Source organism: Callorhinus ursinus, unplaced genomic scaffold (assembly GCF_003265705.2).
Source record: "Callorhinus ursinus isolate GAN/ISIS: 27379988/994484 unplaced genomic scaffold, GSC_fseal_2.0 scaffold1, whole genome shotgun sequence".
NCBI classification, from domain to species: Eukaryota; Metazoa; Chordata; class Mammalia; order Carnivora; family Otariidae; genus Callorhinus; species Callorhinus ursinus.
Window position 1 is genome coordinate 57455110 of NW_027397063.1, and position 24975 is coordinate 57480084.

At 35.8% G+C, this 24975-nt stretch overlaps 1 protein-coding gene and 1 pseudogene across 1 annotated transcript in view; one reads left to right on the forward strand and one right to left on the reverse strand.

Annotated features, from left to right (window-relative positions):
- The window catches only part of POLQ (DNA polymerase theta), a 126897-nt gene that overhangs the window by 86797 nt on the left and 15125 nt on the right, over positions 1–24975 (reverse strand). Inside the window, exons 8-12 of the mRNA XM_025874979.1 lie at positions 22460–22606; positions 19334–19546; positions 15342–15484; positions 13573–13777; positions 13115–13257 (exon numbers count right to left, since the gene is read on the reverse strand). Coding sequence (XP_025730764.1) covers positions 13115–13257; positions 13573–13777; positions 15342–15484; positions 19334–19546; positions 22460–22606 — 851 coding nt within the window. The remainder of the gene's footprint in view (positions 1–13114; positions 13258–13572; positions 13778–15341; positions 15485–19333; positions 19547–22459; positions 22607–24975) is intronic.
- LOC112826722 (large ribosomal subunit protein eL37 pseudogene) lies at positions 21887–22210 on the forward strand (annotated as a pseudogene).

Genomic DNA, 24975 nt, shown 5'->3' on the forward strand with positions numbered 1-24975 from the left:
AAAAGATCAACAAAATTGAAAAACCTTTAGCTAGACTGATCCAGAAATAAGTGAGAAGACTTAAATTACTAAAGTCAGAAATGGAAGAAGGGACACACTATTGAATGTACAGAGGAAAAAAGGATGGGGTTATAAGGAAGTAATGTGAACTGAATACCAATAAATTAGATAATCTAGATGAAATGAACAAATTCCTGGAAACATACAAACTACCAAAATTGATTCAGGAAAAAACAAGAGATATGAATAGACCTATTACAAGAGGTTGAATTAGTAATAAATTTACTCCAAAGAAAAGTCCAGGCCCAAATAGTTTGACTCGTGAAATCTATCAAATGTTTAAATAAGAAATAACAGCAATCTTTCACAAATTCTTCCTCAAAACCACACAAAGTCATCATGAGAAAAGAGAACTACAGACAATATATCTAATAAATATAGATACAACAATCCTCAGTAAAATATTAGCAACAGATAAATAGTATTATACAAATAACCAAGTGGGATTTACCCAGAAAATCCAAGATTAAATATCTGAAAATCAATTAATACACTATATCAATAAAATGGACAAAACCAGATGATGATCTCAACAGATGTGGCAAAAACACTTGACAAATCTAATAACCTCTCATGATAAAAACACTCAACAAACTAGCAATAGAAAGGAACTTCCTCAACCTAATAAAGGCCACCTGCAAAAAACCCACAACTAACACCAAGATTAATGGTGAAAAACTGAATACTTTTGCCCCAAGATAAGGAACAAAACAACATGTCTGCTGTTGCTACTTCTATTCCATATTTTATTGGCGATTCTAATGGTCAATTAGGAGAAAGAAAAGTAAATAAAAGACATCCAGACTGGAAAGGAGGAAGCAAAACTATCTCTATTTGCAGATGGTGTGATCTTGTATATAGAAAATCCTGAGCAATGCACAAAAATAGTATTAAAATTAATGAACAAGTTTAATAGGTTACAGGATACAAGATCAATATAAAAAATAAGTTTTTATTTATACTTTAATAAACAATCTGTAAATGTGAAGAAATAAATTCCATTTATGATAGCATCAAAAAGAATAAAATGCTTAGCAATAAGCTTAACAAAAAAATACAAAACTTGTACTCTGAAAACTAAAAATTTTTGAAAGAAATTAAAGACCTAAGTAAATGAAAAAGACAGCCTATCTGCAAGGACTGGGAAACTTAATATTGTTAAGATGGCAATATTTCCCAAATTGACCTACCAATTCTACACAATCCCTATCAAAATTAACCTGGCTTCTTTGCAGAAATCGGGAAGACGATCCTAAAATTTTAAGGAAATGCAAGTGACCCAGAATGGTCAAAAATTTTTTCCAAGAACACAAAATTAGAGGGCTCACATTTCTTGATTTCAAAACTTACTACCAAGCTACAGTGATCAAAACAGTACAGTTCCAGCATAAAGATAAATATAGATCAATAAAATAGAATTGAAAGCCCAGAAATAAACCCTCACATTCATGATCAATTGATTTTTGACAAGGATGACAAGAAAATTAATGGATTTTTAACAAACGGAGCAGGGACACCTGGATATGCACATGAAAAGGAATGAAGTTAGATTCCCATCTTACCTCAGTCACAAAAGTCCAAGTGGATCATATGTGTCAATGTAAGATAAAACTATAAAACTTAGAAGAAAACATAGGAATGCATCCTTGTGACACTGAGTTACATAGATTTCCAGATATGACACCAAAAGAAAAAAAATTGATAAACTGACCAAAACTCACAACTTCTGTGCTTCAAAAATCATCAAGAATATGAAAAGACAACCCACAGAATGGAAGACAATATTTCTAAATCCTATATCTGAAAAAAGACTTGTATCAAGAATATATAAAAAACACTTATCTCAATAATAAAAAAAAATTAAAAATGGCAGAGGATCTGAATATTTTTCTAAGATATTCATATGATCAATAAACACATGAAAAGATGCTCAACATTATTAGCCATTAAGGAAATGCAAGTCCAAAGTATAATAAGAGAGCACCACATACTCATAAGGATATATTCAAAAAGAGAAATAAAAACAGGCGTGGGAGAAGATGTAAAGGATAGGAGCCCATGTACATTGCTGGTGGAAATATAATATCCAGATGCTTTTGAGGAGTTTCAAAACTCTCAGAATGTTAAAAATAAAGTTACCATATAACCTAACAATTCTACTCCTAGGGATATACCCTAGAGAATTTGAAACATATGTCCATGTAAAGACTTGGACACGAATGTTCACAGCAGCATTATTCATGATAGCCAAAAATAAAAAATATATCAAATGTCCATTAATTGATGAATGGATACGTAGAGATGCAGTACATCCATACAACGGAATATTATTCTGCAATATAAAGGACTTAAGAACTGATACACACTTTATTGCAGCATTATTTACAATAGTCAAGATATAGAAGTAGCCCAAGTGTCCATCAACAGATGAATGGATAAAGAAGATGTGGTACACATATACAATGAAATATTACTCAGCAATAAAAAAGTATGAGATCTTGACATTTGTGACAACATGGACAGATCTAGACTATATAACGCTAAGTGGAATAAGTCAGAGAAAGACAAATACCCTATGATTTCATTTATATGTGGAATCTAAAAAACAGAATAATAAAGAAACAAAAAAGCAGAATCAGACATATAAATACAGAAAACTAAGAGTTGCCAGAGGGAAGAGGGGTGGTGGGGTAGGCAAAATGAGTGAAGGGGAGTGGGAGATACAGGCTTCCAGTTATGAAGTAAGTCACAGGAATAAAAGGTACAGTATAAGGAATATAGTCAATGGTATTGTAATAGCATTGCATAGTGACAGATGGTAGTTAACATTTATGGTGAGCACAGCAAAATACAGAGTTGTTGAATCACTATGTTGTATACCTGAAACTAATGTTAACATCATGTGTCAACTATACTCAAATTTTTTATACTCAATTTTTTTAAAAAGTTTTCCAAAATAGAAAAAAAAGGATACATGTTATGCCATAGACAAAACTTGGAAACATTATGCTAAGTGAAAGGAACCAGTCATAAAAGACCACATATTATATGATCCCAGAATAGGAAAGTCTATAGAAACAGAAGGCATACCATTGCATTAGTGGTTGCTTAGGACTAAGGGAGAATGAGGAGATTGAAGAAAATTTGGGAGTGACTGCTGATGCATACAGGGTTTCTTGCTGGGGTGATGAAAATGTTCTGAAATTAGATATTGGTGATAATTGCACCACTCTGTGAATATACCAAAAATCACTGACTTACACTTTAAATGTGTAAGTGTAAATATGCTGTGAACCATATTGCAACAAAGCTATTTTAAAAATTAAAAATTTTAATTTTAATTAAAAATTTATTTTAAATATATGTAATTTAAAAATACATATTCAAATTCTGTATGAGAAAATTTTCAGAAGACTCTTGGAGGCCCAAAAATAGACTTAAAGAAATAGAGAAACATTCCTTTTCATGAATAAGACCAATCAACTTAAAAAAGAAGGAGGGGTGCCCTGGGTGGCTCAGTTGGTTCAGCTCCAAATGTTGTTTCAGCTCCAACTCTTGATTTCAGCTCAGGTTGTGACCTCGGGGTCATGGGATGAGGCCCTGCGTCGGGCTCAGTAGGGAGTCTGCTTCTTTTTTCTCTCTCTCTTTCTCTCTCCCTCTCTCTCCCTCTCCCTGCTCCTCCCCCTCCTCACATGCTCTAAAATAAATAAATCTTGTTTAAAAAATGGAGAAAAAAAGGAAAGATAAAAGCTGAAAATTTTTCATTTGTTGTATGTAAATAAACCTTTTAATAAATGAAACTGTGACTACAGATTGCAACTATCAAAAAAAAGATAAAATAAAAAGATAAAAAATATACAGTAACCCCTGGCTTATCTGTGACTTCACGTTCCATTGTTTTAGTTATCCACAGTTAACCATGGTCCAGAAGCAGATAATATATCATGAGAAGGTCAATAGTAGCTTCACGCTACATCACAATGCCAATAGCATTCACCTCACTTCATCTCATTACATAGGCAATTTATTATCTCACATCATCACAAGAAGGGTGAGTAAACAACATATTTTGAGAGAAAGATCACATTCACAAAGCTTATTATGTTATAATTGTTCTGTTATTAATCTCTTATTGTGCCTAATTTATAAATTAAACTTTTATCATAGGTATGTAGGTATAGAAAAAAACAAAATATACACAGGGTTCAATGGTATCTGGGTGTCAGGCAACCACTGGTGGTCTTGGAATGTATCCCCCATGAATAAGGTGTGACTACTGTACTAGAAAAAATTCCAAATGGAACATAGCTCAAAAGAAGGGAACCATACTCAATTACTTGAAGAAAATGTAAGAGAATTCCTTTATAATCTTAGAGCAAGAAAAGCATTTCTCACTGATACAAAAGCTCACAAATTCAACTACATTTTTAGAAAAATGTGAGGTAAAATACACAATAAATATAGTCAAAGCCACATAAAAACCAGGAGAAAAATACTTTCAACTTTTACCACAAAGCACTACTGTTCCTAACATATAAAATAACCTTTAAAACTTAAGAAAAAGACCAAAACACAAAAGAAAAATAAACAAAAGACATGGACAATTCATGGGGGGAAAAGCATACTGTCCTTTAACAAATGGAAAAAATGTTCAATTTTATTCATATTTTTTAAAAATATAAATTAAAACTATACTAAAAAGTATAAAAGCTTGACAATATATTCATCAGGTTGTGGAAAAATAACTACTCTCATATAGTGCTGTTACAATTGGAAAATGATACAAATCTTACAGAGGACAATTTTGTAAAACCAAAATTAATATGCCTTTATAATTTATCCAGCAATTGTACTTTAGGGAGTCTTTCCTAAAGATACTCCCCCATCAAAACTAAACAATATATGCACCAGTTATTCACTGTAGGATCACTTGCCACAACAAAATATTGGAAACAACCCAAATGTCCATCAATAGAGAATTGATTGAATAAATACTGGTATACACACAATGGAGTTATACAGATATTTTTAAAAAGAATTAAAAATCTCCATGAACTGACAGAGTGATTTTCAAGGTATATTGTTAAGAAACAAAGATGGTACAAAAAAGGTACACAGCATACTATCTTCTGTATAAGAAAGAAGGTAGAGTAAGAATATACATATGTAATTGGTAATATTTATAAAACAAAAAAGGAATATCTTGTTTTATGTGCTTCACTTTATTGTGCTTCACAGATATTGTCTTTTTTACAAATTAAAGGTTTGTGACAGCCCTGCTTTGAGCAAGTCTATTGGCACCATTTTTCCAACAGCATTGGCTTACTTCATGTCTCTGGGTCACATTTGGTAATTCTAACAGTATTTCAAACTTTTTCATTACTATATTTGTTATGGTGATCTATGACCAGTGATCTTTGATGTTACTACTGTAATTGTCTTAAGGTATCAATAACCACACCCATAAAAATAGTGAACTTGATAAATATTGTGTGTCTTGACTGCTCCACTGAGCAACTGTTACCCTCTCTCTCTCCCTCTCCTAGAGTTTCCCTATTCCCTGAGACACAAAGATATTTAAATTAGGCCAGTTAATAACCCTACAATGGCCTCCACAATAACCCTCAAATGAAAGGAAGAGTCCCACATCTCCTAAATCAAAAGCTAGAAATCATTAAGCTTAGTGAAGAAGGCATGTCAAGGGGTGCCTGGGTGGTTCAGTCAGTTAAGCATCCGCCTTCAGCTCAGGTCATGATCTCAGGGTCCTGGGATCAAGCCCCACATCGGGCTCCCTGTTCAGCAAAAGGTCTGCTTCTCCCTCACCCCCCTGCTCCTGCTCTCTCTCACTCTGTCTCTCTCAAATAAAATGAATGAAATCTTTGGGGGAAAAAAAGGAGGCATGTCAAAAGCTGAGACAGGCCGAAAGCTAGGCTTCTTCCGCTAGCCCAGCTGTGACTGCAAAGGAAAAGTTCCTGAACATTTAAATTAAAAATACTACTCCACTAAACACACAAATGATAAGAAAGTGAAACAGACTTATTGCTGATGTGAAGAAAATTTCAGTGCTCTGGACAGAAGATCAAAACAGCTACAACACTCCCTTAAGCCAAAGCCTAATCCAGGGCAAGTCTAACTCTTCTATTCTATGAAGGCTGAAAGAAGTGAGGAAGCTATCCAAGAGAAGTTGGAAGCTAGCAGAGGTTGGGTCATGAGGTTTAAGGGAAGAAGCTTAAACATAACATAAAAGTGCAAGGTGAAGCAGCAAGTGCTGATGTAGAAGCTGCAGCAAGTTACCCAGAAGATCTAGCTAAAATCATTAATAAACGTGGATACACTAAACAACAGATTTTCAATGTAGACAAAATAGCCTTCTAGTAGAAGAAAAAGCCATTTAGGACTTTCATAGCTAGAAAGAAGTCAATGCCTGGCTTCAAAGTTTCAAAGCACAGGATGACTCTTATTAGGGGATTATGCAACTAGAGACTTGAAGTTGAAGCTAGTGCTCATTTACCATTCCAAAAATCCCAAGGCCCTTAAGAATTATGCTAAATCTGCTCTGTCTGTGCTCTATAAATGGAAAAGCAAAGCCTAGATGACAGCATATCTGTTCACAACATGATTTACTGAGTATTTTAAACCCACTGTTGAGACCTACTAAGAAAAAAAGATTCCTTTCCAATTACTGCAGACAATGTACCTGGTCACCCACGCGCTCTGGTGGAGATGTACAAGATAAATGTTGTCTTCCTGTTTGCTAACAGAGTATCCATTCTGCAGTCCATGGATCATGGAGTATAGATGATGCTTAAACAATGTGGGGTTGGGGTACCAACTGCTCATGTAGTTGAAAATCTGTGTATAACTTCTGACTCCCCAAAAACTTAACTGCTCATAGCCTACTGTTGACAGAAAGCCTTACCAATAACAGAAACAGTTGATTAACACATATTTTATGCTATATGTATTATATACTGTATTCTTATGATATAGTTAGAGAAAATAAAATGTTAAGAAAATCATAAGGAAGAGAAAACACACAGTACTGTGCTATATTCATTGAAAAAAATCCATGTACAAGTGGACCTGCAAAGTTCAAACCCATGTTGTTCAAGGGTCAACTATAATTTTGACTTTCAAGTCTTACTCTTTAAGAACTGTATATTTCATAAGGCTATCACTGTCAAAGACAGTTATTCCTCAGATGGATCTGGGCAAAGTACATTGAGAACTTTGTAGAAAGGATTCAACATTCTAGGTGCCATAAAAACATTTATGATTCACATGAAGAGGTCAAAATACTAACATTAACAGGAATTTAGAAGAAGTTAACTTCAACGCTCATGGATGACTTTAGGGTCCAAGACTCCAGTAGAGGAAGAAAGGGCAGATGTGGGGGAAATAGCAAGAGAACTAGAATTAGAACTGGAGCCTGAAGATGTAACTGGTTTGCTGCAATCTCTTGATAAAACTTGAATGAATGAGGAAAGAAAGTGGTTTCTTGAGATAGAAAATACTCCTGGTGCAGATGCTATGAAGACTGTTGAAATGACAAAAGGATTTAGAGTATGACATAAACTTAGTTGATAAAACAACAGCAGGGTTTGAGAGGACTGACTCCAATTTTGAAAGAATTTCTACTTGTGGGTAAAATGCTATCAAACAGCATCACATGCTACAGAGAAATCACTGGTGAGTCAATTGATGTGGCAAATTTCATCATTGTCTTATTTTAAGAAGTTGCCACAGTTATCTTAAAAACATAACCAAAAATAAAATGCGTCCCTGGGAGGTTCAGTCGGTTAAGTGTCTAACTCTTGGCTTTGGCTCAGATCATGATCTCAGGGTTGTGGGATCAAGCCCTGCATCAGCCTCCGAGCTCAGCAAGGAGTCCACTAAAGTTTCTCTCTCCCTCTGCCCCTCCCCATGCTCGCTCGTGCTCTCTAAAATAAATAAATAAATCTTAAAAAAAAAAAAGAATATTTGTTTTTTGGGGTTTTTTTTGGTTCCTTTAGGCATAACATTAGATTGTTTATTTGAGATTTTTTTTTTTTTTGCTTTTCCAGGAAAGCCTGTATTGCTATATACTTTCCTCTTAGAAGTGCTTTCACTGTCTCAGAGATTTTGGACCATTGTGTTTTCATATTCATTTGTCTCTATGTACTTTTTGGTTTCTTCTTTGATTGCTTCATTGACCCATTAATTGTTTAGTGTCATGTTGTTTAGTCTCCATGTGTTGTGTTTTTTTCCAGTTTTTTTTCTTGTGATTTATTTCTAGTTTCATACTGTTGTGGTCAGAAAAGATTCATGCTATGATTTCAATCTTCTTAAATTTATTGAGGCTTGTTTTATGGACTAATATGTGATCTATTCTGGAGAATGTTCCATGTGCACTTGATAAGAATGTGTATTCTTTTGTTTTGGGATGGAATGTTCTGTATATATCTGCTATGAACAACTGGTCCAATGTCTCATTCAAAGACATTGTTTCCTTACTAATTTTCTGTCTGGATGATCTCTCCATTGAAGCAAGTGGAGGATTAAAGTCCCCTGCTATTATTGTATTACCGTCAATTTCTTTCTTCATGTCCATTAATATTTGCTTTATGTAGGGGTGCCTGGGTGGCTCAGTCATTAAGCATCTGCCTTCGGCTCAGGTCATGGTCCCAGGGTCCTGGGATTGAGCCCCACTTTGGGCTCCCTGCTTGGCAGGAAGCCTGCTTCTCCTTCTCCATCTCCCCCTGTTTGTGTTCCCTCTCTGTGTCTCTCTCTGTCAAATAAATAAATAAAATCTTTAAAAAAATATATTTGCTTTATGTATTTAGATGCTCCAGTGTTGGGCATCTAGATATTTACAATTGTTACATCCTCTTGTTGGATTGATCCCTTTATTAAGAAACGTCTTTCTTTGTCTCATACATTCTTTGTTTTAAAGTCTATTTTGTCTGATGTCAGTATTGGTTCACCGGCCCCCCCCTTTTTTTTCCACTTCCATTTGCATGGTAAATGTTTTGCCATCCCTTCACTTCCAGTCTATATGCGTCTTTAGGTTTGAGGTAAGTCTCTTTTAGGCAGCACATAGATTGGTCTTGTTTTTTTATCCATTCTACTGCTCTATGTCTTTTGATTGGAGCATTTAGGCCATTTACATTTATTTTTTTATACCATTCACATTTAAAAGTAATTATTGATAGGTATATACTTAATTTAAAAAACTGTTGTAGTTAATATAAAAACTTGGTTTTCCAGTTGTTTTTGTGGTTCTTCTTTGTTCTTCTCTTGCTCTCTTTGTGAATGATGAATATCTATAATGTTTTGTTTAGCTTTCTTTCTCTTTATTTTTTGTGTATCTATCATAGGTTTTCGGTTTGTGGCTACCATAAGGTTCATATATAATATACCAAATAAATAAACCATATTAATCTGCTGGCCAATGTTATTCTTTTTCCTCTTTTCTACTCCCTTCTCCACATTTTATGTACATGTTGTCATATTTTACATCTCTTTATTCATATTTTTCTTATGTCCAAATATGGCCATTTCTTTTCCACCTAAAGAAGTCCCTTTATTATTTCTTGTAAGGTTACTTTAGTTTTGATAAACTCCTTTACCTCTTGTTTGTCTGGGAAACTCTTTATCTCTCCTCCAAATCTGAATGATAATCTTAACAGGAGGAGTATTCTTGGTTGTAGGATTTCCCTTTCAGTACTTTGAATATATCATGCCACTCCCCTCTGGCTTGCAAAGCTTCTGCTGAAAAATCAACAGGTAGTCTTATAGGTTTTCCCATGGAGGTAACTTTGTTTCTTCTTGCTGCTTTTAGGATTTCTCTCTTTATCTTTAACCTTTGACTTTTTTTTTAAAGATTTTATTTATTTGTGAGAGAGAGAATGAGAGACAGAGAGCATGAGAGGGAGGAGGGTCAGAAGGAGAAGCAGACTCCCCGCCGAGCAGGGAGCCCGATGTGGGGCTCGATCCCGGGACTCCAGGATCATGACCTGAGCCGAAGGCACTCATCCAACCAACTGAGCCACCCAGGCGCCCACTTTAACCTTTGACATTTTAATTATTATGTGCTGTAGTATGGACCTCCTTGAGTTCATCTTGTTTGGAACTATCTGTGCTTCTTGGACTTGGATGTCTATTTCCCTCCCTAGGTTAGAGAGATTTTTCAGTTATTATTTCTTCAAATAAGTATTCTAAACCTTTCTTTCTTCTTCTTCTAGGACCCTTATAAGGTGAATTTGCTTGTTGTTATTCAAAAGATCTCTTAATCTATCCTCCTTTTTAAAAAATCTTTTCTCTTTTTGCTGTTCAACTTGTGTGTTTTCTATTACCCTGTCTTCCAGATCACTGATATTTTCTTCTGCATCTTCTAAACACTGTAGATTCCCTCTAGTGTGCTTTTTATTTCAGTTATTGTATTCTTCAGTTCTGATTCATTCAATATTTTCTATCACTTTATTGAAGGTCTCACTAAATTCTTTCATTCTTTTCTCCAGCCCAGGGAGTATTTTTACAATCATTACTTTAAATTCCTTATCAGGCATATTGCTTATCTCTGTTTCATTTAATTCCTTTATTGAGGTTTTTTTCTTTCTTTTGGAACATATACTTCCGTCTTTTCATTTTGCTTGATTTTCTGTGTCTGTTTCTATGGATTAGACGAAATGGCTTGCTACATCTCCTAAAGTTGAAGGAATTGTCTTGTGTATGGTGACCCCTATACAGACTGTGTGTCCTTGATGACTTTGTTGGCTGGCTCGAGCTGTGGATGTATACACTAGTTACTCTTTTAAATTTTGACTTTTTACAGGGAGAATTAAAAAAAAATAAGAAGAAAAAAAATGAAACCGAAAGGAAAAGAATTGAAACAAAATAAGATAAACTTTTCAAAGTTAAAAAAAAAAAAAAGTAAAAGTTTAAAAAAAAAACACACAAAACTGCAACATTTTTCTGTGCCCTGGTGCCACAGGACAGCTGGTATGGGCTTACCGGACCCTGGACTCACTGAGGTTGCAAGCTCACGGTGAACCAGACCGTGCTCCAGTCTGAGCTTTTAAGGTGGAGGGGAAGAGTATGCTCCCACAATTCCTCAGCCCTTTTAAACTATAGCTTTTCTTCTGTGCCGCAATGCAAATGGGGCTGGTGTGGCCTTCAGAACCGTGGGCTTACTGAGGTCACAAAGTCTGATGATCTGACCCACCAGTTATGGAGTCAGAACCCTCCAATTACAGCACCCAACCCTGCCCCTTATGGTGGCCAAACACTGCTCTGGTCTGGACCCTCAAGGTGGAAGAGGAGGGAGCATTCCTGCAGTTCTCCCCCCCTCTAAAACCACGGCTTTTCTTCTGCATGCCAGGGCATCTAGGGCTTGGGTGGGTCTGTGGACCCTGGACTCACTGAAGTCACAAGTCCACCAAGATGACCAGACATGCCCAACATGGTGTCTGGACACTGCTCCAGTCCAGGCTTCCAAGAAGAACATAAACCATGTTGTTCTCTAGTCTCTCTGACCTGGAGAGCTTTCCCACAACTCCTCCACCACTTGGCAGAGTTCTAGTGTTGTCTCTTATATGCTAGTTACTCTTTTAAACCATGGTTTTTCTGTACACAAGGACAGAGGGATCTGTTCCAGGTCCCTCAATACCATCCCTCCCCATTGCAGCATTGGGGGTGGGGGTTCCCTTTGTTACCATATCTCTGTCTCTCTTGTTGTTCTTTTTGGTTGTTTGATAGCTGTTCAGTCAGCCCACATTTCTTCTTCAGGAGGAACTGTCCTATTAATAGGTGTAATATTGTGGGTTCCATGTAGGAGGTGAGTTCTGAGTCTTCCTACAGAACTCTTAGGTATAGTTATTTTTAATATGTCTCTCATTAACTTTTATATAAAGTTAAAAGTGATTTACAAATTACCGTTACATTCAGAAATCTGAATTTGACTAGAAATTTACCTTTACCAGTGAGTTTTATACAGTCATGTATTTTTACATTGTTAATTAGCATCCTTTCATTTCAGCACGAAGAACTCCCTTTACCATTTCTTAGAAAGCACATCTAGTGGTGGTGAATATCCTCAGCTTTTGTTTGGCAAAGTCTTCCACTCTTTGTTTCTGAAGGACAGCGCTGCCACACATAGTATTCTTGATTGGCAGTTTTTTCTTTCAACATTTTGAATTTATCATACCATTAATCCAGACCTGCAAAGTTTCTGCTGAGAAATCCACCAGAAGCCTCATGAGTTTCCTTGTATATGACAAGCATCTTTTCTCTTGCTGCTTTCAAAATTCTGATTCTTTGATTTTTGACAGTTTGATAATAATGTGTCCCAGTGAAGTCCTCTTTGGGTTTTATCTGTTTGGGGTCCCCTTTAGCTTCATGTACATAGATGTCCATATCTCTCCCCATATTTGGGATGTTTTTAGCTATTATTTCTTTAAAGAGACTTTCTGCCATCTTCTATCTTCTCCATCTTGGATTCCAATATGTATACATTGTTTTGCTTGATAGTGTTCCATCAAGAGTCACACACTCTACTGACTAAGCCAACCAGGTACCACTTTTCCTAATTTGTTTTGTTTTGTTTTCTTATCCTATCAATATTAAGACTAATCAAGCCTTCCTTTTTGCTGTAGTTGCTGGAAAACTCAGAACCAAAGTTGGCTACAGGAACTGTACATGACCTAAAGACATGCATGGTTATGTACCAACTTTTGCTTGAGTTTTACATTATGATCTTATTTTCAATTTCCCATTATCTCAATTGTCCTTTACTATTCTCTTATACATTATAAAATGTTTTTTATAAAGCACCTCAAATCCTTTTTGAAAGAAGATTAAATTGATAAGTAGGCAAATAAATTAAAAGGCCACTGTAACATTTAGCTTATTACTTTAAAACAACTCTCTTCTTACCTAGTCTCTATTCCCAGCACTACTACTCTAGTCGAAGGAAACAAACAAGATGTTCCCTTAGGGTATCTTTAATGTTCAGGATTCTACATATGCATTTTCTCCCCAATTTTACAAACACAATAGTGGAGAAAACAGAACTTACCAGATAAACAATATGCAGATCATTCTCTAAAACAAAGCCCTTCATTGCTCTTTGGAGGTCGGCAAAAACATCTAAAGTTTCAGTTGGAGAAAGTGAAGAAGAAAGAGTTGCTGAACCGAGATGTGTTGGATGATACACTTTTCCTGGTTGGGGGCAGGAAAAGGGAAATAATGAACCAAGTGCTAAAAATAAAATAAAACATTGTCTTTCTGTATTCTGTAATTAACCTTTTAGTCTCTGATAAATTTTGTCCAGTGCATGGATATTTATGAGCAGATTCTATGCTAATTATCTGATGTTGCTAAATGCAACACTGACTTATTAAAATTGATTCATATACCACTTGAAAAACCAGTTTCCTTTCAGAGTGTTTGAAAAGTCAATTTCCTTTTACTAAGCAGTCTTAAGTCACTCAAGATGAAAAAGCTAGTAAACTGCAACAAAGAAGTCACATTTACCTTCTGTTCCATTACTAGCTTCAGTAATTTGGATGAATTCGTTTTCCAGGAGCCACATTACACAGGCCTCAATTGCTCCAAGTTGAAAAGAATCTTGGTTCTTCTGAATTCCCAGCTTCCCTTCTTTCATACTTGCAGCCAAAAATGTGCAAGAAGCGTAAGTCTGCATATCTTGTGATGTACTTGCCACTCCACCAACTATTATCTGATAAAAGAGGTTTGAAATTTTTTTGTAACTTTTTAACAAGACATGCAGGCCCTCATGATATAAAAGAAGTGATTTTGTTCTCTTAAAATATTCTCAGCATCTTAAATGTAGAGACTCTTATTTAACTCTTCCATCATCACTCATTATACATGTAGATAACATTTACTGACATCAAAAATTTCCTTAAAAATAGATACAACATTTTCTCATAAATGAAAATAAATGAATCACTATCTATCTGAAATGTAGGAACTAACAACAACAGTTCCCTCTGAAATGTGTGGGCATATAGGAATGCTAGTATTGAATATTTCCCACCCAGAAAGGGGATGGAAATGGGTAGAGAAAAAGTGAAGTCAGTTGTGTCCTATGGAAATCATCTTCCCACAACTATGTTAAATATACTAATTATTTAATTGTACTAATTTTTCCCTTGCCTTCTTCCATTTAATACATATTGAAACATACCAAATCATCCTAAACAGAGCTACCCTACACTTTTTAATGACCACAAAACATAGTTTTACCATTTACCATTTACTGATTAAATGGCTATGTGTTTTGTTCTGGGGCTTGCTTGTTTTTTAATCTTAGTAGGTATGTCCAAGCTGCCCTCCCAAAAGAATTTCAGCAGTATATGAGAATGCCTACTTTCTATATCCTTACCAACCCCATGTTATTATTTTCTTTTTTTTTTTTTTTCAAATGGAGAACTAAGTTGGGCGGGGGGAGTGGGGAGTATGAGCACAGGTATCAGTACCCCCACTACCAGTACTGAAGCCAAGAGCAAGGCATGCTGGTATACGAACAGAAAACTTTTCTGGATGACACAAAACACTTAAAATAAGGAGCCTGGTTACCTTTGAGGACACAGAGGAGAAAGTTTTATTTTTCACTTTAGATCTTTCCATGTTGTTTGAGACTTCTAAGCGTATCTATTTGTAATTTTATTTTTTATTTTTTTAAAAGATATTATTTATTTATTTGACAGAGAGGGAGTGAGAGAGCACAAGCAGAGAGAGCGGCAGGCAGAGGGAAAGGGAGAAGCAGGCTCCCCGCTGAGCAGGGAAGCCGATGTGGGACTGGATCCCAGGACCCTGAGATCACAACCTGAGCTGAAGGCAGCCGCTTAACCGACTGAGCCATCCAGGCGCCCTAATTTGATTTTATTTTAATGTCATAGGTATTATCTGGATGAAAGAACTACGGTCCATTTCTGTCATCTTTTTTAAAAATTCAGAAAATAGGGGCACCTGGGTGGCTCAGTTGGTTAAGTGTCCAACTCTTGGTTTCAGCTCAGGTCATAGATAATAAAGTATATCTAAAAAAATTTTTAAAAATCATCTGGCATTTGGGTTTTAATCCACTGTTTTGAAATGTACTGCTATAGCACTAGCTGTATTAAGCTCCAGAAAGTAACTTCAATAGAAGACATTCAGATTTGGGGAGACTATAAACAATCTCATAAAGAAACACAAAGATTTTTCTTCCCATATTTAAGTTCTACCATCATACTATAAGCACAAAAGAACAAATGGTAATTTAGTGAACTCTTTCTTACCTCCAGAATAGCTCTTATCATGCTTGCAGTTACTTCTTCTCCTTCTCGTCTGTGCAAACAGCTACGAACAGGTTTTAGAGATCCCTGAAGTAGAGCAATGCCTTTTGATTTTTCAGAGTTCTTACAAACTAAGATACTCTCACCTATAACCAAAAAACCATACATTTGCAAAATCCCAACATATTTCCTTAAGATACGGGCCAAAGAGAATTTCAAATGTCTTGTTTTAAAAGAAGGTAATAGATGATAGCTGTTATTATGGTCATAGAATTATTGCTGATGCTTTCATTTTCTGAACTCTGGATTGAAGGGGATCCGAATATGCCACACCAAAATATGCCACTTTGGCATAAGGATTATTTTGACCTGAAGGCACTTAGGAAACAAAAAGAGCTCTTTGCCCTCACCCCGCTTGCCTAGAAGCAAGATATAAATTTCTCTTTGTGAAGGTGTTCCTCTTATCACTTACTACTGAACAGAAAGTGAGCACCAAGGTGGGTCTGCGTAATCCTTTCTAAATAATCCTTAACTGATGAATTGTTGAACACTACATCTGAAACTAATGATGTACTCTTTGTTGGCTAATTAAATTTAAATTAAAAAAATAATCCTTAACTTCCATTAGTTTCCACTATATATACATTTTTAAATGTTTTATTTATTTATCCATGAGAGTCAGAGAGAGAGAGAGAGAGAGAGAGAGTCAGAGGGAGAAGCAGGCTCCCCGCAGAGCAGGGAGCCCGATGCGGGACTCGATCCCAGGACCCTGGGATCATGACCTGAGCCAAAGGCAGATGCTTAACCATCTGAGCCACCCAGGCGCCCTCCACTATATATTTACCTTCCTACAGTTTACCACCCCTCAAAGCCCAAATCCCTTTTCCTTTGCCTTGTCACTTCTCAATTCTACTGCCTTTTGTTAAAAGGGTATAAAGTCTCTAACATCTAACTGCTTCTTTGGATCTTCACTGTTTTTCTATAAAGGCCTCTGTGTATGTAAAAAATGAAAACATTAATATCAAGTAAAATATGTGGGCCTTCTCTCTGTCATTTGTCAGTTTAATTTGTAGACACTAGCCATAGAACCTAAGCAGGCACAGGGAAAGATTTTTTCTTTCCATACAGAAGTAACTATCCTTACTAATATATGATAATAATAATAATAATAGAGGTATTTTGAAAACTATAAAGAAAAATGCAAATGCAAATACTAGTTATATATGATATGAATTCATAAAAATATTTACAGAAACCTAGAAATTACATTATAACATTCACTAATCTAAACACTTTAGGTTATTGTGACAATCGAATAAAAGTATGTGACAGCACTTACACATTATAAACATATACAAATATACAACTTATACAAACATAAATACTACTACAGCAATTACAACTAGAGAAAACCATAATTTTTTTTTTCAGAAATGAATCCAATAGTAGGGGAAAAGAAGTAAGTAAGATGTTCAAGGGGCAAAAAGAAGGCCACTTGCGTTAGAGAAAGCCAAAAGTGGCATTGTGGTGGAGTATACTAACCATTCTAGGCAGAGAGAAAATGCTGCTTTCCTAACACTGACTGCCAAATTGAGAATCAAGATAGAATAAAGATAAGGGACTATAAACTTGATGACTATTGATTATTTATCCCAGATATAACTACAAAAAGATAGGTGTCATCAAACAACAATAAAAAACAGGTAAATAAAATGTATCACCAGGTTCTTGCAAGCATGACAAAATAACCCAGCGTAAGACAAAAAATTATCTACAAAAGGTATGAACTAGCATTAGCAGCAAAGTAAAAATGTCATTTAGGGCTGTTCAAACCACTTTCAGGTTTTGATTCTTCAACAAAATGGACAACCCTTTTTCAAGATGAAGCAAGATTTATGAAAATGCCCAAATTAATGGCAATATATACAGTCCAGGTTCCTGCTCCCACCCATCTGAGGAGGTTGTATCTATGCCACAACAGAGAAGTCAATTAGAATCAAACCAATTGTTACTATTTAACTTACAAGTCACTATTTTTGCACAAAGCACCAATGTCTTATACTGGAAGGTTCTAGGAATTCCACAGAAAGATTAAAATATCATCTAAATAAAACACTATTAACTGTCTAGGAAATATTAAGATCATTTATCAAATGCAAAGAAGGTACAAAGATGCTACACAATCCAAAAAGCATGACCAAGTATGCGTATCTTTGTAATTGATATGAAACACTATATTCACACATTCCCCACTTGTTGGAAGTTCTTGAGCAAGCCATCTGCCATCCTGAAATGGAGCATTATACAAAGTCAAAATCTCAGAAGTTTCCAAGACCTCAAAAACAAAGTTATTGTGTTATATTTTAGTTTTGTTTAAATGTTATCTAATTTAAGGCTTGATAATTCGGCCAGGGCACCAACCTTCCAATTATTCTTCCCCATGAGAAAGAGAAGTACAATCTAAGAATTAGCAAGGCAAATAAAACCTCCTTATCTTCTGCATTACCTTAAAGACCCTCTGACCCTAAAAAAAACCAGCTGTGTAAGATGAACTTATACTTCACTCTCCAGAGTTATGAGTCTACTAAGAAATCAGAGTTGAGGAAAGGGCAGAGGGAAGCAAGTAGGAATAGGAAGTATTTTAGTCTCTTCCCCTAACCTTCTTTAAACACATGTAACCTGCATATTTTATAGGCAAAGTAAGAGACAGAAGCAGGATAAACTTCTTTGATGCCTATAATAGGGGAAATCCAATGAGTTGGAAGTTTTTTTTTTTTTAATCATTAGAATTTTTAGGCTTTAAAGAATAGGCAGCCCAATGACCCTGCAGGGATTACAGATGCATGAGTCATTTGTTACTGGAGCTGAAACAGACAGCCATTCTTTCATTTTTCCTTTAATAAAATCCCTACATGTTAGTTGGGCATATGGCCTCCCTTGCAGTTGGGGAAAGTAACTGTGTGATAAGTTCCGGTTGATTGTATGTGAGGAGAAATATTCTGTGCAACTCCTGAGAAGTGCCCTTAAAGGGTAGGCTGTGCACTTTACTTCCTCATCTCTCCTTCCTGATGGTTGAAATGAAGATGTGATGACAAAGTCAAGTTATTCTGAAAGTCACTTCCTCGGATACTATCCAGCTTTTTGTGCCCAGAATATCCCACTTATTTTCCCATTAAGACTTTCCCTTTTCTCCTAGGTACCCTAATTTCTCTTCAGCAGCCACAGAATTCTTTGTCTGTTTATTTGACATATAGTATAATACTGGAGTCAATAAACTACATCCCAGAGAAGATGGAATGACAGAGAATGTTCCTCTGAAAGTTCTTTAATGTGAGAAGACTTATAACAATTTTGTCACATCCAGAATAATGTTCCAGGTAAGAAATAGTATTTGCTGCTATCTTGATATCTAATTAAACAAACCTCTTCCTCATTGCTTAAGACAAAACTTCTGTCTGGTTTGTGGTAAGGTTATCATTACTTGTTGACACAAGAAACTAAAAAGTTGTTTTCAGAATCAGCACCAAATCATTTAGAGAGAAAACGATAGTATGTAAAGTTCCTATTCCCAAACTGTGAGAGTATTTCCCAGCTCTCAGCATCTTTATTTGAAGTCTTAGACCAGTCACCTAAGCAGAACTAAAACCCATGAAAATTATTCCCTTCATTAGCACTAGAAAAGTTATGCTGAAAATTAGAAATCATCCTCTAGCTAATGTGATAAGTCATTTTGACTAAAATAGAGTCATTTCACTGTATATAATGTAAAGAATGTTTTGATTCTACATTAGTAGAAAATCAATGGTTGCTGATATATGAAAAGTATAACTTACATTCATTATAAATATTAAGTAAATCAAAACATGACATTAGTGCTTTGGATAACAAAGAAATGCCACATGGTAAGAAATGAGTTGCCAGGCACTAGTCAAATTTCAAGCAGACTGACACTGTCCTTCAGCAATGCTATTACAATTAAATTCCAACTCACTTACCTACTGTGTCTACCCCTTTCCTGCCAGCACGACCAACCATCTGCTTATAAGTAAGAATATCTAGAGGTTGACCACTGAAAATAGGAGTCCGAATAATTACACGACGTGCTGGTAGGTTCACCCCAGATGAAAGAGTAGAAGTTGCTGCCAAAACCCGAATCTGACCTTGGCGGAAGGCTCCTTCAATGATATCCCTCTCCTCAAAAGTAAGACCTAACAAAAGGAAGTTATAATAACATATATTTACTAATGAATATGTGAATTAATGAATATAACAGAAATACCATACTTGATCACTTACAAATAGATCTGGGAATCTACTACAAGCCTCCAAAGATTTCTTCAAGCTATTGTTATGACTATAAACAAAGAAGTCACCATGGTCTCTCTTTTTAAGAGTACAATCTGCCACCCCTAGTATACTTATATCTCATCTTCTAGACCAGGGTTTGGCAAACTTTTTCTGTAAATATTTTAGGCTTTGCAGGACAGATGGTCTCTGTTGCAAATACTCAATCCTACAACTGTCACATGAAAGCAGCCACAGAACAGGCATGACTGTGTTCCAATACAACTTTATTTACAAAAATAGATGGTGTGCTAGATTTGACCAGCAGACTGTAGTTTGTTGACTCCTGTTCTAGACAATGAAGTCACTGAGGGTAGAGATATGGCTTATGCATCACACTTCAGCATAAATAATTGAAGAATAAATACACGAGTAAATGAAAAACAACATAAAGAATATATACTTACTTGGCTTATTTTTAATTTTATTAAAAAAATCAAAAGGACTGAGTTTGTAATTTCGATGATGGGTCATTTTATTAGTATACATAAGTTATTTCAATAAAAATATTCTCCTGTATGTTCATATATATACACATATATTTTTAAACGTACTCATGTATGCATAATAAAAATTTTAAATAAATTGAAAATGTTAAATTCCTAATTTTAGAAACTACATATTCTTTTTTTCTTTTCAAATTTTTATTTAAATTCTAATTAACATGTAGTGTAATATTGGTTTCAGGAGTAGAATTTAGTGATTCATCACCCACATATTACACCTAGTGCTAATCATAACAAATACCCTCCTTATTCCCCATTACCTATCTAGCCCTTTTCCCCCCAACCCCCTCCCAACCCTCAGTTTGTTCTCTATAGCTAAGAGTCTCTTATGGTTTTCTTCCCGCTCTTTTTTTCCCCCTTCCCCTATGTTCATCTGTTTTATTTCTTAAATTCCACATATGAGTGAAATCATTCAGTATTTGTCTTTCTCCGACTGCCTTATTTTGCTTAGCATAAAATACTCTAGCTCCATCCACATCATTGCAAGTGGGAAAATTTCATTCTTTTTGATGGCTGAATAATATATGTATCACACCTTATCTATTCATCAGTTGATGGACATTTGGGCTCTCTCCATAGTTTGGTTATTGTTGATAATGCTGCCATAAACATCACGGTGCATGTATCCCTTCAAATCTGTATTTTTGTATCCTTTGGGTAAATGCCTAGTAGTGCAATTGCTGGGTCATACGTTAGATCCATTTTTAATTTTGAGGAATCTCCATACTGTTTTCCAGAAGGGCTGCACCAGTTTGCATTCCCACCAACAGTTTGCATTCCCCTTTCCCCAGATCCTCACCAACATCTGTTTTCCTGTGTTGTTAATTTTAGCTATTCTGATAGGTATGAGATGGCATTTCACTGTGGTTTTGATTTGTATTTCCCTGATGATGAGTGATGTTGAGCATCTTTTCATGTGTCTGTTAACCATATGGATGTCTTCTTTGGGAAAACGTTCATGTCTTCTGCGCATTTCTTAACTGCATCATTTGTTTTTTTGGGTGTTGAGTTGTATAAGTTCTTTAGATTTTGGATACTAATCCTTTATCAGCTATGTCATTTGCAAATATCTTCTCCCATTCCAAAGGTTGCCTTTTAGTTTTGTTGATTGTTTCCTTCACTGTACAGAAGATTTGTATCTTGATGAAGTCCCAATAATTCATTTTTGCTTGTTTCCCTCACCTCCAGAGACATGCCTAGTAAGAATTTGCTATAGCTGAGGTCAGAGAGGTTACTGCCTATGTTCTCCTCTAGGATTTTGATGGCATTCTGTCTCACATTTAGGTCTTTCATTAATTTTGAATTTATTGTTGTGTATTGTGCAAGAAAGTTTCTTTCTTCTGGATGCAGAAGAAACTATATATTCTTAATCACATCCTTAGTACACATGATCATGGACAGACCACTCCCCAAAAGAAGTTATTTAATTTAGTGACTGTATAATCCTTGCAATTTTGACAACCAGATGATTTTTAAACACCTCTAGCCCTCTCAAAGTACAATATGATAATTTCTAAAATTAATTTGATTTTGACATATTTGTAAGAATGTTCAATACCCTATAAGATAAAAGGAAACATTCAGAGTAGCATAAAATTAGGGTATCAAGTACCTGTCTAACCTGAATTTTAAGGAAACAAAGTGTAGAATGGTAATAATTTTAAAATTCACTTCCCCGGGGGTCTGCCACAGAAACAAGATGACGAAGGGGACGTCATCATTTGGAAAGTGTCGCAATAAGACACACATGTTGTGCCACCGCTGTGGCTCTAAGGCCTACCACCTTCAGAAGTCCACCTGTGGCAAATGCGGCTATCCTGCCAAGCACAAGAGCAAGTATAACTGGAGTGCCAAGGCTAAAAGACGAAACACCACTGGGACCAGTCGAATGAGGCACCTAAATTTTGTACACCGCAGATTCAGGCATGGAGGAGGAAGGAACAACACCTAAGCCCAAGAGGGCAGCTGTTGTAGCAACCAGTTCATCTTAAGGATTTCAACGATTAGTCACACAATAAACGTTCTGGTTAAAAAAAAAAAAAAAGAATTCACTTCCCCAGTGGTACAAAAAAGCCTTTATCTAGTATATATATACTATACAGATACGTAAACTAAATGTGTTTTACTCTTGTTTAATCTTAATCACACACTTCTTAAAATGAAATCTAAAAGCAGTGTGGTTGACAAGAAGTCAAATGCACAAAAATATAAAAATGAAGAAATTATGAGGATTTTGGAGGGGACTTAATAACAGATTATAAATATGGATACCTGCATGATGAAATGCTACTCCCCATGGTATAGTTTTTTGTAATACAGAGTCCAGTCCTGAAGGCGAACGTTTTAACTGATCCATCACTTCTAGGAGACCCTTTTGTTCCAGTATCACTGGCGGAAGTTCAGATGATCTTACCAATCCTGTCACAGAAAAAACATCAACACTGTTCACCTCTGGCTGGACCTCTTTAAATGCTATCTGCCTAAGTCATGACAGAGCTAAATATTAGGGCAATGGTTCTAAAACTACTATACATAATAATTAGCAAGACATCTTTTAAAAAATACTTATGCCTGGCTCTTATTCCTAGACATTGTGATGCAACAGTATGCAACCTGGACATAAGGAATTTTAAAATCTCCCCAGATGATTCTAATGTGCACCAAAGTTTAGGAAGCACTGTGTTAGGGTGAGACCAGGCCCACAAAAGGTGATCAAAGGACCCAGCTGAGGAAGGAGAGGATTACAGGTACTACCATTCAGAGCCTAAAAATCAAAATCCTTGCTCAAAGTGTGTCCCACCAACCAGCAGTGTCAGAACCACCTAGGAGCCTTTTTTTTTTTTTTAAGGATTTTTATTTATTTATTTGACAGAGAGAGACACAGCGAGAAAGGGAACACAAGCAGGGGGAGTGGGAGAGGGAGAAGGAGGCTTCCTGCCAAGCAGAGAGCCTGATGCAGGGCTCGATTCCAGGACCCTGGAACCATGACCGGAGCCAAAGGCAGATGCTTAACAACTGAGCCACCCAGGTGCCCCTAGGAGCCTATTTCTATGTGATAATTTTTCTAGCCTCTTTGCTACCCATGTGGTAATTAATCACCCATTATCTTCTGTCTTTGCCTCTCTGTATAAACTGCTCCCCTAGTAAGATCTCAACTTTCTTAGATGCAGGAACCATGTTTTCTTTAAAGAATTTCCCAAAATCTTGGATTTCTGAACTAGTAAGCCTCTGATAAGATATATTTTTAACATATTATATATATACTTTTTAAAGATTTTATTTATTTATTTGACAGGTAGAGATAGCAAGAGCAGGAACACAAGCAGGGGGAGTGGGAGAGGGAGAAGCAGGCTTCCCGCGGAGCAGGGAGCCCGATGTGGGGCTCAATCCCAGGATCCTGGGATCATGACCTGAGCCGAAGGCAGACACTTAACGACTGAGCCACCCACCCAGGCACCCCTTTAACATATATATTTTTAAAAATATTTTAGGTAAACTTTTCTTAAAATTTTAAGGATCCACAGAGGTTACCAATGTTTTATTATGCTAAGGACAATTAAAAATTTTTAAAAACTACCATTGATCAATACCTTTATTTCAAAAGAAAGGTCATTTTAACATAAAAAAAATTAGTAGGGATAATTTCAGAATTTGAACTTCAGCTTTACAAAAAATGCACTGTCTTATCTTTATTTTTCTGGTAAAAATTTCATCATAGCCCAGACTCTAGTCCAAGCACTAGGATTTGGGAACCCTTGCTATAAATAAAAGTAACAGAATCTGAAGCAAAGAAAATAATAATAATGTTTCTGGTTATTAAAGGAATTTAAGTTATTATGGTACAACATAAGGAATATAAATGGCACAGTATAGAAAACATCAATTAGGAGGGAAATGAAAGAGATACTGTAATGTTGGGCCAGAGCCTATCAAATATAAACTTCAAGCAAAGTTTACTTATTGGAGCTAAGCTTGAGGCATCTATCACCTGTCCTCAGGATTCCAATGAAATCATAAAATATCCTAATATTCTGTGACCGGAACTGGTTGGTGTCTGTCTTCCCTACACTTATCTTGGGCCCCAAGGGACCACAGGCTGGCAAAAGTGGGGAGGGAACAGTGCTCATCCTAGAATCAGTAAAATATACACTAATGTTTATAGCCATACACTAAATCACTACTCAGCAATAAAAACAAATTGATAAACAACCTGGTGAATCTTAAAAATACCATGCTGAAAGAAGCCAAACATACAACACACGTATTTACTATACGATTTCATTTATATGAAATTCTTAGGAAAGGCACAGCTAATCTAGAGTAACAAAAAGCAGATCATTTGCCTGGGGCTCAGAATAGAGAGGCGACTGATAGCTAAAGAGCAAAGATTACATTTGAGGGTGATAAAAATGTTCTGTAGGTTCATTATAGTGGGGGTTAAGTGTATACATTTGTTAAAATTCATTAAATTATACACTTCAAATGGGTACATTTTATTATATATAAATTATACCTCAATAAATCTGATTTTATTTTTTTTAAGATTTTATTTTATTTTATTTGAGAGAGTGCAAGCAAGAAAGCAGAAGTAGAAGGAGCAGCTGAGGGAGAGGGAGAAGCAGGCTCCCCACTGAGTAGAGAGCCCCACACAGGATTTGATCCCAGGACCCTGGGACCATGACCTGAGCCAAAGGCAGCCACTTAACAGACTGAGCCACCCAGGAGCCCCAATAAAGCTGATTTTAAAATACATGTGTTTATATACATATATATGTATATGTGTGTGA